The sequence below is a fragment of the Silurus meridionalis genome, chromosome 26 (genome assembly GCF_014805685.1).
Source record: "Silurus meridionalis isolate SWU-2019-XX chromosome 26, ASM1480568v1, whole genome shotgun sequence".
NCBI lineage: Eukaryota > Metazoa > Chordata > Actinopteri > Siluriformes > Siluridae > Silurus > Silurus meridionalis.
Window position 1 is genome coordinate 2,940,108 of NC_060909.1, and position 12,750 is coordinate 2,952,857.

Here is a 12,750-nt window from a genome sequence, read left to right on the forward strand (position 1 = left end):
AATTATCATCTTATTCACAAGACTGAGCAGTTGAGTTTGGTGGTGCTTAGATTTAAAGATCATAACCTTCTGTTTATAAGTCCAATGTCTCAACCACTGAGCTACTGTACCATAACATTATATGACTCTGGCAGTCAACAACATGCATCACACAATCTAACAACTTGTTTTGAGAGTTTTTAGAAGTTGTAGCTTCTCCCTTAATCCTTAAATAAACTTTAATGAATTGAACATGGGGCAGAGTAAATCCTGCCCCAAAGGTCCTCTCTCTGCTCTTATTGTCATTCCCCTGTTTGAGCACTAGGTGGCAGAAATCTGTGACCTGCTAGATCAATGTAAATATTGTCATCTTGAAAGGTGACCAATCAGAATCAATGAAACATTAGTTTGTATCTGTCAAATCGAAACATTTATTTTGATTATTCATAATCATTATTGAAACTGAATTTTAAATATATTTTTTGAATCGCATATATTACTTGAAAATTAACCCCGTTGAATTAAATCTTAGCCTGACCTGCCAAACCGGATGCTTAATAAACACTGCTGTGTTTCTTATTCCAGTTTATCAACAACATGGTCAACATCAACATCACCTCAGTTTGTCAGGTGAGTATCGCATCCCTCGCATCCCGATAAAAACATTTCGACTCAGATTCCGATCAGATGTTATATACTAGAGGTCGACTTATTCATCGGTTTTGCCGATTAATCGGCACCGATAGTTAATTGTTGGAACTATCTGCTAAAATCCATACTGATAGTTTTTCCGGGTTTCGTTATGCAGTACAAGAGCGGCCTCTAGAGGTGAATCACAGTTTTTATTCATTCATTTTGGCTGTGTTTGGCGCATAACTTTGTTTCAGTTTGCATGCATGCCTTATTTTCCCTAAGTATTTATTAATATAAACATTCATATTTATTTCATTAAGCACATTTTCATGATTCAGTCCTGTATTTTTCTTTTTGTAATAAAGTTCAGTCCTTTTTTTTTTTTTTACATAGGATTTTATTATAATTTTTTAAATCAGTATTTACTTTAAAATCGATTAGTTGATTAATCGGTTATTGGTAAATACAATCTAACTCTCCCAAACCCCTCGATAAATGTTGTAAAAATTAGGCACACAGGTGTTCAAAATTCTTCAAGTTCTTTAAGGCGTGAACCCCCGACCTTCTGATCAGTAACGCAGAGCCTTAACCACTGAGCTACCACTTTCTCTCGTCTGAGAAGATGTTCCATAGATTTTCTGGAGATTTGTGCTCATTCAGATGCATTAGAGCATTAGTAAAGTCATTGCTGGTTGGTGTGGTGCAGAAGCCTGGTGTTCACTCTATAGCAGGAGATCTTCCACTCCAAACCATGTATAGCAGGTCTTCATGAAGCTGGAGCTTTGAACAAATGGGCATTATCATGCTGGAACAGGTTTGGGTCTCCTAGTTCAACTGAAGGGAAATTCAATGCTACTGCATCCAAAAACATTTAATACAATTGTGTGCCTCCAGGTTTGTGGTCACAGTTTGGTGTAGAAGCACACATTGATGTTCTTTTCTTATCTGGAATATTGGAAGTAATTTAACATTAAATTTGCTTGTTCTCTGACGCCACCTTCTGGCCGAAAAAGCCGCACAGAGAAGCACTCATCTTTACCATTCTTTACTGTTGCTCAGAGTTCATCGAGTTGTACTGTTGAGATTTTATTCTTCTGTCTGTCATTTTTTGCAAATCTGGATTCTTTATTTCTCACCTTCTTCACGTCTTTACCCCAGATGACTCGGCTCGTGCTGCCCAGGATGGTTGAGAGGTGAGTTATTACTTTATATGTATCAGTAACGCTCGTATATATTTTTTTTTTTTGCCATCTTGTCTGAACCATTCAGGGGTGAATGTATACAAATTCCTTTGCAGTACAATTCAGAACAATGTTTTCATTATTATTATAGTATTCGTGATCGATATATAGCCGAAAAGCTGAAAGCTCAGTGTGGGCTGACACAGAGGACCAAAATAGCGCCATCTATCGATGATTTGCGCATTCTGTCTCTTTAGGGATTAAGCGTGGTTCGGCTTTTAAAAGACGTGTGGAAATCAAATAAAATTTCACATCACAGCACAACGGCTTGATACCGTAAAGAGAAAATGCAATGACTGTTGAGGGGGAATTGAACTTGCAATTAGTCACCAGAAGAGGGCGCCGAGCTGCTGTGTGTGTAAGCAGGGGTTCGACCGAGCCTTTGAAAAAGGGGTGTGTGTAAAAGTGAAACCTGAAAGCATTTTTGAAGACTTTAGATGTGTATTAAAGAGTTAAAAAAAGAAACAGAAATTGAAAGTAAATCATAGTGTGGATGTTATGTGATGGGAATAGAGTTTTCCTGTCCTCGTCTGCGCTGCGTCTTTCCCCCCTGTTAGGAAAAAAGGGAAACACGCTAATCAGAGAAATTATTAATAAAAAAATCGCATGAATGCACACTGACTTGCACCGACTGCAATCTCTGCTGTGTGCCGCCTTTCATTTCAGGTCTAAAGGAGTGATTCTGAACGTCGCCTCTGCGAGCGGCATGTACCCCGTTCCACTGCTCACCCTCTACTCGTCCTCAAAGGTAAGTCCACTCACTCGTTCATTTACTCACTCGTTCACTTATTTGTTCACTTACTCGTTCACTCGTTCATTTACTCACTCATTCATTTACTCACTCATTCACTCACTCGTTCACTCACTCACTTGCTCGTTCACTTACTCACTCGTTCACTTACTCACTCGTTTACTCAGTCACTCACTCGTTTACTCATTTACTTACTCACTCGTTCACTTATTTGTTCACTTACTCGTTCACTCGTTCATTTACTCACTCGTTCACTTATTTGTTCACTTACTTGTTCACTCGTTCATTTACTCACTCGTTCATTTACTCACTCGTTCATTTACTCACTGCTCACTCACTCGTTCACTCACTCACTTGTTCACTCACTCACCCACCCACTCACTCATTCGTTTACTCACTCACTCATTCATTTACTTACTCACTCACTCACTCGTTTACTCACTCACTCGTTTACTTGTTCACTTGTTTACTCGTTCACTCACTCGTTCACTCATTTGTTCACTCACTCGCTCACTCATTCGCTCACTCGTTCACTCACTCACTCACTCGTTTACTCACTCCTCACTCACTCACTCATTCATTCACTCATTAGTTCACTCACTCACCACCACTCACTCGTTTACTCACTTACTTACTCGTTTACTTACTCACTCGTTCACTTACTCACTCTCACCCACCCACTCACTTACTCACTCGTTCACTCACTCACTTACTCACTCGTTTACTTACTCATTTACTCATTCGTTTACTCATTTACTTAATCATTTGTTCACTTACTCACACACTCACTCGTTCACCCACTCACTCACTCACTCGTTCACCCACTCACTCACTCACTCTTACACTCACTCGTTCACTCACTCACTTACTCATACGTTTACTCACTCACTTACTCATTACCTTGCATTCGTTTCACACGCACACACTCATTCCCTTGTTTACTCACTCACTCTTTCTTTCCTTCATTCAATTTTACTTATGACACTTCTGCTTAATAAACTCTGTTTTGAGCTTCGCATAAATCAATCAATCATAAATAAACAGACAAACCTAAATGTCAGTTTTTGTTGAATTGATGTTTAATTAAAAGTTTTTTTTTTTTTGGTGTCGTATTTCCTTCGCCCCTCCACCTCCTCCACCTCCCCTACTGTCTCCGTTCCTGAAAAAGTCTCGAGCCTAACTAACCATGAAGGCCGTGGAGAATCCTTCAGACTCGTGACTCGGTGCTTAACGTTTTACACTGTGCGCGCTCGACAAAACTTAATTCAATTTTAAACTTTTAACTAATTCAATTATTTCATTAACCCCCTTACAAAAGCATTCTGAAGTTAAACCGAGTGTGTTGGAGCGGAGGAAGGCGAAAAAAAAATCTTTCAGCAGCAGGACCTGAAACAAGCGTTCGCATCACGAGATCACAAGACTTTCCAACCCACCGTGTGCAGCACTCCAGTTCTCGGGTCACGGTCTCGTCTCGTCTCGTCTCATTCACCATCAACACACCCCTTTTTATTCCCCTTCCCATGTGTGTAAGATCGTCTGGGACTGTCACGATTTTGTACTATTTTGTGACTTTTTTTTTTTCTCTCTCTCGATATTTTCATGGTCACAAGCTGAAGTAAATGAAGAGACATAAAAGGGAGTGCAACCTCGAAAATCTGTCCACAAAGTGGGAACTTTCACCTCAAAAAACTTTACATCAAATCTCTGCACTTATATGGAACGTGAAAGTTTTTCCACCAGCAAGTTCAAAAGCTATGAATGTGTTTATTACACCATGTAATACATACACTTAATTATCAAAAGTTTACGGACACCTGGTCATAAGTACGGAATGTGCTTTTTTGAGCATCGCGTTCCGCATTTAGTCCTGATTTACTCATAGTTTCCTCCAGTCTTCTGGGAAGATGTTCCACTAGATTTTGGAGTGTGCTTGTTGACATCATCAGCCACAAGAGCGTTCGTATAGTCAGGTAGTGATGTAGGTGAGGTGAGGGGGCCTGGGGTGCCGTCAGCATTCACATTCATCCCTAAGGTGTTCAATAGGGATGAGATCACAGCTCTATAGCAGGCCACTCAAGATCTTCATCTCCAAACCAAACAGTTCTCATCTTATTATACCGCGCTCAAAGGCGTCCTGTATAATTGTGTGCCTCCAGGTTTGTGGTAACAATGTGGAGAAAAAACACATATGGCAGGAAAGTTCAGGTGTCCCAATATTTTTAGTCTATAAAGTGTCTGAGCGATATTAATGACCCCCTTTTGCTTTTTCACTTTCTCTGCGTCGCGTATGCCACCCTCCAAAACTCAAATGGAATCGCAATCACTTCTGTATTTGCTTTTCCGATGCCTTGCGTGTAACAGCTGTCAATCATGTTTCAGGGGCGGGACTAGAGTATTGGGCGTGTTTTTATTGGGAAGTGACGTCACTCACGGTCGACGGTCAACAGGGGAAATGCCAGTAATAGACTTTAATATAGAATCGATGTTGCTGAATGTTTTGAACGATGGAGACAAAATACAATTATATTCTGTTATTTGTTCAATTATTAACAAATTACAACATACCACCCCCAACACTGATCACCATTTCGTAGCAGTGTAAAAACATTTACATACGTACAGGTTGATACGAATAAATAATGATAAATGAACGAATAATATAGATAATAAAAATATAATAAACAGTATACGGAAAGGGGATTGTTTACAAAAATAGTATATAAATAGCAAGTTCCTATTTGGTGAGAATGAAGCTGATTATGTAAATAGAGCTGTTTGGCACAGGGTTTTATTTCTCCTGCACAGCGATTTGTTTAAAAAAAAAAAAAAAAACAGATGCATGTTTTACTGAAAGACTCTTCCTTTCTTTTTGTTAATACTGTTTTAATTATTTGGCCAGGAATACACACACACAAATTTTTTTTTTTCCCCCTGGAAACCACGGGCAAGCTGAATAATACCGTGTGCACATGACTGGTGCCATTCACTGTGTTTATTGTTGAGCCGCTGCATGTTTTTCTCCATTTTTTTTTTTTTAAGCCTCATCTTAACATCGGAATTTTCCACCTATTAAACCAAACCAGGTTTGCTGTACATCGCGTCAGTCAGCTTGGCGTTTCTCCCACCGAGCATAGATATACAAAATCGGTCAATTATGTCTAATCATATATCATTATGCAAATGTGCTGCTCTGTGCATGCTCGGTTTTAAAAGAGCAGGAGAAAACTTTGGTTTATCCGGATGCTTCAGGACCAGAGACAGCTCCCGAACCCTGCATCATGCAGTCAGGAAAATTGTAAGTTAGTAGCTTTTGTCCGACTTCGCTGTCTCTCGCCCGTGAGCAGCAATTGTTTTCTTAGAGGTCGACCGATTAATCGGGCCGATTTTTCACCATTTTTTTTTTAATTAATCACCGATTGTGCTGCAGATCAGGCCATTTATTAACACTCCCTTACCAGCAGGTGGCAGTAATCTGTATTCCGCGTCCAAACAGGGAAACCGGAAAAGGTAGAACCCAGAGCTATAATATAAAAAGCAAACAGCGTTTTCTACCTGCCGCAATCATTACTAACTAATTCATGTAGTTTTCAATCGTGTTTCTAAGTTGCAAAGGCGAGAGCAAGAATGACAACAAGCATGTTCCGTTTTTTTCTCCATTAGCTCATTAGCTAATCGGAGTTCTCTTTTTGCCAGCGAGCAACATGCAGATTTGGTGAAAAACAGCTGATGCCATCCAAAAAAAATAAACCAACACTCGAATACCACTTCACATTCCCTCGATGGCCGACCGTCAGCTTGTTGTGTCTTGGGCTGATACTAATTTTGGAGAGAGAATGAGAGTAAATATTTGGAACTGTATTGATAGTGAGTTTTCAACCAGCTGTAGTTTAGGCCTGGGGACCAAAACCTGCTAACAAGTGCACTGGATCACGTCTTATTAGATTTTATTAGATGAAAGGGGGGAAAAAAGGAAAAATCGGCCAAAAATATCGGCATCAAACATCGGCCGCCGGTGATTTCGAAATATCTGCATCCGCCATAGAAAATCCCATTTCGGTCGATCTGTAATATTTGTCGAGCAAATATATGAAAAATCATGCAGCAGTCAAAGCCGGCCAGACTGTCCGACTTCAGTGTATCTTAGCAACACCCATGCAGCACGTGATGTCATCGAGGCTGTCCCCGCTGGCCTTTTCATGGACAAACGCTTCCTCGCAGAGCGAGCGACGGAACAGCAGCAGTTTGTCACCTGCAGTCGTCAGGTCCACTGAGCACGGGGATTTACTGTCGATGGACACAGTAAGAAAATGAACAAAGCACAGGAAAGGAAAAATGAACCGTGATGGATAGGGCTGTACTGTGTATTTGTGCAAAGCCGTTATCTTTAAAAGATTTTGTGTCTCTCTTTTGTTCATTATTGCCTTTTAGAGCTTAAAAACACTAAGGGGGGCTAGTAGTGTTTCATGCATTCTGAGTCTCTTCACTGTTGTAGTTTCACGATTGACGTGACAATTTCTCTACTTTCTGGTGCGTATAAGGTTTATTTATTCATTTATTTTATTTTTTATGGAGTATGGAGACATCATGAAGTTCAGAATTCCTTGAATAGACATTTTTCCCCAAATTATCACACAAAGTAAAAGCAAGAGCACACACCCATCACCGTGCTTCATTCGGTTATGGAAGTTATTCTTTTAATTTTGATGATTTTGACTTACAGCTAATGAAATCCCCAAAAAAAAAAAAAGTTACATATGGGAGACTCGTGGTGTCACACGCTAATCAACTCATTAAATCCAAACACCTGCAAAGGTTTTCTAAACCTTTAAATGGTGTCTCAGTCTGGTTCAGGCTACACAATCATGGGGTAAGACTGCTGACTCGACAGTTGTCCAGAAGACGATCATTGACATTGGCACATGGTGGGTGAGACGCAAAAGGTCATCGGTAAAGAAGCTGCTGTTCACAGACTGCTGTATCCAAGCACATTTATGGAAAGTTGAATGAAAGGAAGAAATGTGGTGGAAAAAGAACCAGGTAGATCCAGGTTCTCCTAGATCAGTATAAATGCAGTTATAAGAGGGGTGGCCAGTGGGGTGGCCGTGATTATGTCTCCTGTCCCTCCCACCTCTCTGCTCCACCCCCTAAGACTGGATCTGAGTGATAGCCAGAGTTCATTTAAGACTAACGTTTTTGTTTCTGTTTTATTTATAGCGATGTCGTAGCTTGCAGACGATTGTTGTGCAAACGCTTTTTAGCTCCGCCCACAACAGTTTTCGGAGCGCATCGTTACTTTTATCTTTAGTTTAATCAGATTTCTAAAAGAAAGAATTTCTGGAGAAATTGTGTGTGCATGTCATGTCCCCTTTAAAGTTTGGAACAAAGCCGGGTGAAAGCAAGAAAGTATTTTGTTTTATGTATTTATTAATTATTTATTTATAATTCCTTCTTTCAATACAAAGTTTATCTTGTTAAATTGCCTGTCTGCATTTTTTTCCCATCAGGCTTTTGTGGATTTCTTCTCTCGTGGACTGGATGCTGAGTACAGAAGCAAGGGCATCATCATCCAGGCAAGAGAAAACGTGCAAAAACAGACTAGCGTTGTCCTCATTAGATGAAAAATGTGCGGACCTTCCTTATCTTACCTGCCAATCATAGGGAGATTAGGCAGTTGTGGGGGTCTGCAGGATCATGTATGCAGAAGAGTGTAACTAGCACTTTTCTCTGAGGTTGTTCTGTGATTTTGCATGATCAGAACAACCTCCTCCCTCCCTCTAACTGAGGCAACTGGCGGCCCGTGGCAGGACCATGTCCATCTGATCACTGAAAAAATTTTAAGATTGCTTTCAAATTAGGATATTAATTCTCCAACCAGGAGAGGGCGCTAGTTTCTGCCAGTTATTATAGTAATTAAAATTATGGTGTAAAACTAATTAGTAGGATATGCGCCCTACTGAGAACGAAAGAAAAATTGACCACAGGATTCTCATTGAGACAGTTTGAGACATTAGGGATGTTGTCTTAAATGATCTATAAATGAATGTTTTCGGGGGGAAATATATGCGCCGAATTGTTTTTATATTCAGAATTTTATTACTATTACAATTTCTTTTTTTAAAACAATATTTTACCCCCTACAAAATGAAAATGGTCATCATTCTCAATCAGTTTTTAGATGCATACATTTGCTAGTCATGTAACAAAGTCGGCCGTTTGAATGAGCAGAACTGCAGAAATGTACTCGTTACATTAACATACGTTCCATCAATAAAGTGTGAAATGAGAAATGATGTAAAATATGATTAATAATCGTGCCCCCTGCTATGAAGGAGAAAAAAATGCTGGCCATCACTATGAAATGTGATGCTCCTTTTCCTGTTCTAACTGAATGATACGTGGAAATTCTGGGATTTGATCTCACAACCTTCTGATTGGAAGTCCAGTCCAAAAAAACACAGTGAGGATCAAATAAATTATTATTTTTTTTTTTATAAAGTCTGTAATGTTCTCTCTGATGTAGAGCGTCCTGCCTTTCTTCGTCACAACCAAGCTGAGTAAGATCAAGAAAGCATCTTTGGACATTCCCACTCCGGATCGCTACGTGGCATCGCAGCTGAGCACCGTGGGTCTTCAGACTCAAACGAACGGCTACCTGCCCCATGCTATCATGGTGAGAACGTGACCTGTCCCGCACAAGGCCAACTGTCTCGAGTTTTTCAAAGACTGAACCCTGTGTACTGGAGGTGTAACGGTGCACGAATTGTAATTCAGCGCACACGTGAAACGAATACGATTTAGTTTTTAGCGCATGTTTGTTTAGTCTCCGCCTCGCACTTTGAGTGCAAATGTATCAATACTCCGAAATAAGCAGAACAGTTCAGTAGATCAAATTATTTTTTATAGAAAATAAAATATTTAAAACGGAAAACACACTCAAACTTACACACATCCGTGTTTTCCCCGAACGGCGTCTGACAAACAATTTTATTGAATTTCTTCATTTTTTTATTAAAATGTAATTCATTTTTTTTAATCAATTTATTTCTGTGCAGCCGATTTAATCCATCGCTCTGTTTAATCAATCGAATAAAATAAGTGTTTATTTGATTTATTCAATTTTTATATATATATTTTTTTTAACCAAGCAGGCAAAAAAAAAAAAAAAAAGACAAGCAATTTTGTTTGTTTTGTGTCTTTTTTATGTTCGAGGCAGAGATTTTAGATTTGAGATGGGTTTTTTTGGTTGCAGTGTGGCGTTGCATCTTGTACTTGGATTTAGCATTTATTTTTGTTTGTAATTATCTTTTATTTCCTACAGCAGCATTAGTGAGAATATGCTAATTAAAGATTCTCATGTATAACAAATGAGAGCCATTTTTTTTTTCTTCTGATCTTTTGCAGGGATGGGTGACCACGTCTGTACTTCCTGCAAAACTGCTCAACAGGTACGTCATGAACATGGGCCTGTCTCAGCGTGCACGCTACCTGAAGAAACAGAAGCAGGGCTGAGAAGATCAGGACAGGTGGACTTCAGAGTGGAGAAGAGTAGTGGACCAACCAAAAATTTCCTTTTTTTTTTTTTTTTTTTTTTTTTCCTGGTGACGAAGGTTGTCGATTCGTGGACATTCCTGGTTGTCGATTCCTTCCAAGCTTGTCGATTCCTGCTTCACTTTTTCTGATCAGATAGTTTCTTCTGGCTTGTTAGAGTTCAGTATTTTGCATTTATTTCAGTTTCTTCAAGGAGACGCGATTTTATTAAATATTATTAAATATTTCCATTTTAAATCGATTGCATTTGTATTAAACATTTCTATCCTGGATTTATTGATCGAAAAGGATTAAAGTGTGGTCATTACAGAAATTTTTACATTAACACGTACAGAAAACACAAAAATGTGGTATTTAATTATTAGACTAGGTTTTAATCCTGGACAAATTTCAGTCTAATTTGGTCTCAAAGGAGCAGTTTGTCTTCCGCTCTGAGAAGAACTAATATTTTAATGAAAACACAGACATTCCTTCCTAATTCCACACTGATCCCCCTAAATTTCCATTTTGAAAACTGTGCACTCATTAGGAGTCGCTTGAGGAGCGAAAAAAGTGCTGCTCGTTTAACGGCCAGAAAAAAGACGGCGTCAGAATCCTAAAAACAGAAATGATCTCGATTTTAGCAATATTATAAAAAAAAAAAAAAAAAAACACTTTAAAGTAAATGATTATTTTGTGTCTAGACACGTTCCTAAAATCCGCCGCAGTGTTGACGGCACAAGAACTTCCAGTTTGTGTTCGTTTTTTTACGTCTTGCTTTTGTGTAACACTTTTATCTTCTACACTATATGGACAAAAGTTTGTGAAGACATGACCGTAAGAGTTATACGTGTTTCTTTGTGAACATTCCGTGCCACATTAATCCTTATTCCCTAATATAATAATCTCTACTCTTCTGGGAAGATGTTCTACTGGATGTTTGTACAGGAGGTGAGGTTGAGGAGGCCTGGGGGGGTTTCCACATTCATTGTCCAATAGGGGTTGAAGCTCTGTAGAAGGAGATCTTCCATTTCAACCTATGGAAAGCATATCTTCATGGAGCTGAGCTTTATTCACAGGAATACGATTGCATGCCTCCGAGGTTTTAGAGGTTGGAGAAGAAACACATGGTTGGATAAGTCAGGTGTCCCAATACTTTTGTCCATACAGTATGTGTCAATTGGGGGATTGTGTTTCCCCCCTTATGCTGTTAAAGCCATGTTGTACTCTGATGACTGATTTTGTTGTATGTGCTTTTGCATCGCTTTAAATGTACTCAATTATTTTAAGGCATTTAATTGGTAACTCGGGGTGACCGTGTTACTAACGTGGTGTAGTGAGGACTTACTGAGCCGAGAGGAAAAAATGCTTCCATATTCTCTTATTAAAGTTTCACACATGTAATATCTTGACGTCTGAGGTACAGCTAGTGATGTTATCAAACTTGCAGAAATAAACTGGTACGCTTCATTCACGTTCTTTTAGAATTAACGTTCGAATAAAATTTTTGGAAATCTTATCGTTCGTTTATGACATTTGCTGAAATGATTATTTTTGCTAAAAATGAAAAAAAATCCAATTTTTAATATAGAAATATAGCTTATAATTATGTTTTGTTGACAGGATATGAGGCAGCGTATGTCTGTGGTTTCCAGAGGTGGGTCATACCGGTACATTTCACCCCTTGTTCTTCTGTACCTGAAGCCATCCCACCTCTTAATAAAATCATTATGACGCCACGGTTAAAGAACCTGTCAGTATTGTTTGTAGAGCATGTTCTCTAGCAGAAGCATGCTCTAGAAATAATATTTCTTTTCCCTATGATTGTCCAGCTTTTCTTGAAAAGCTCGTCTTGGAAACGGATATATTTCAGCTTGTGCAGTTTGCGACAGATGCAGTTTGCGAAAAGACCAGCAGCCGATGCTGTCTAGCTACACTGTCCCCTGCCAACACCTTACAGTCTCCAATCTCCTTCAGGTTGCATCTCCTACATAAAACATAGTCCACCTGTGTGCACCTTCCTCCACTCTTATGTCACCCTATGATCCTCCTTCTTCTTAAAATAAGTATCTATCACTCCATTTCCGTCCTTTTAGCAAAATCTACCACCATCTGCTCTTCCACATTCCTCTCTTTAAGGCCATACCTACCCATCACCTCCTCCTTATAATTCTCCACTCTTCTGGGAAGATGTTTCACTAGATTTTGGAGTGCGCTTATATATGTTTGTGTTCATCAGCCACAAGGATGTAGGTGAGGAGACCTGGGGTGCAGTCAGCGTTCACATTCATCCCGAAGGTGTTCAGTAGGGATGAGATCAGAGCTCTGTAGCAGCAAGATATTCCTCTCCAAAGCATTTAAACCAGATCTTCAAGGAGCTCACTTTGTGCACAGGGGCATTGCCATACTGGAACAGGTTTGGGTTTCAAGTGAATGCAACATTTTGTTATAGCGCCATCTAAAGACGTCCTGTAGAATTGAGTGCCTTCGACTTTGTGTTAACAGTTTGGAAAGAACCACATATAGCAGGAAAGGTCAGGTGTCCCAATACTTTTGGCAATATAGTGTGTATTTATAGAAAAATGGCTCTTGGTGTTCAAAAGGTTGGAGATCCTTGCT

General features: G+C 39.4%; 1 protein-coding gene across 1 annotated transcript in view; it reads left to right on the top strand.

The window, feature by feature from the left end:
* Positions 1–11,650, top strand: part of hsd17b12b (hydroxysteroid (17-beta) dehydrogenase 12b) — a 31,988-nt gene extending 20,338 nt beyond the window's left edge. The window contains exons 6-11 of the mRNA XM_046840481.1: positions 565–609; positions 1,771–1,805; positions 2,520–2,601; positions 8,109–8,174; positions 9,125–9,274; positions 10,006–11,650. Of these exons, the coding sequence (XP_046696437.1) occupies positions 565–609; positions 1,771–1,805; positions 2,520–2,601; positions 8,109–8,174; positions 9,125–9,274; positions 10,006–10,113 (486 nt within the window). The 3' untranslated portion in view covers positions 10,114–11,650. The remainder of the gene's footprint in view (positions 1–564; positions 610–1,770; positions 1,806–2,519; positions 2,602–8,108; positions 8,175–9,124; positions 9,275–10,005) is intronic.
* Positions 11,651–12,750: the final 1,100 nt, after the last annotated feature.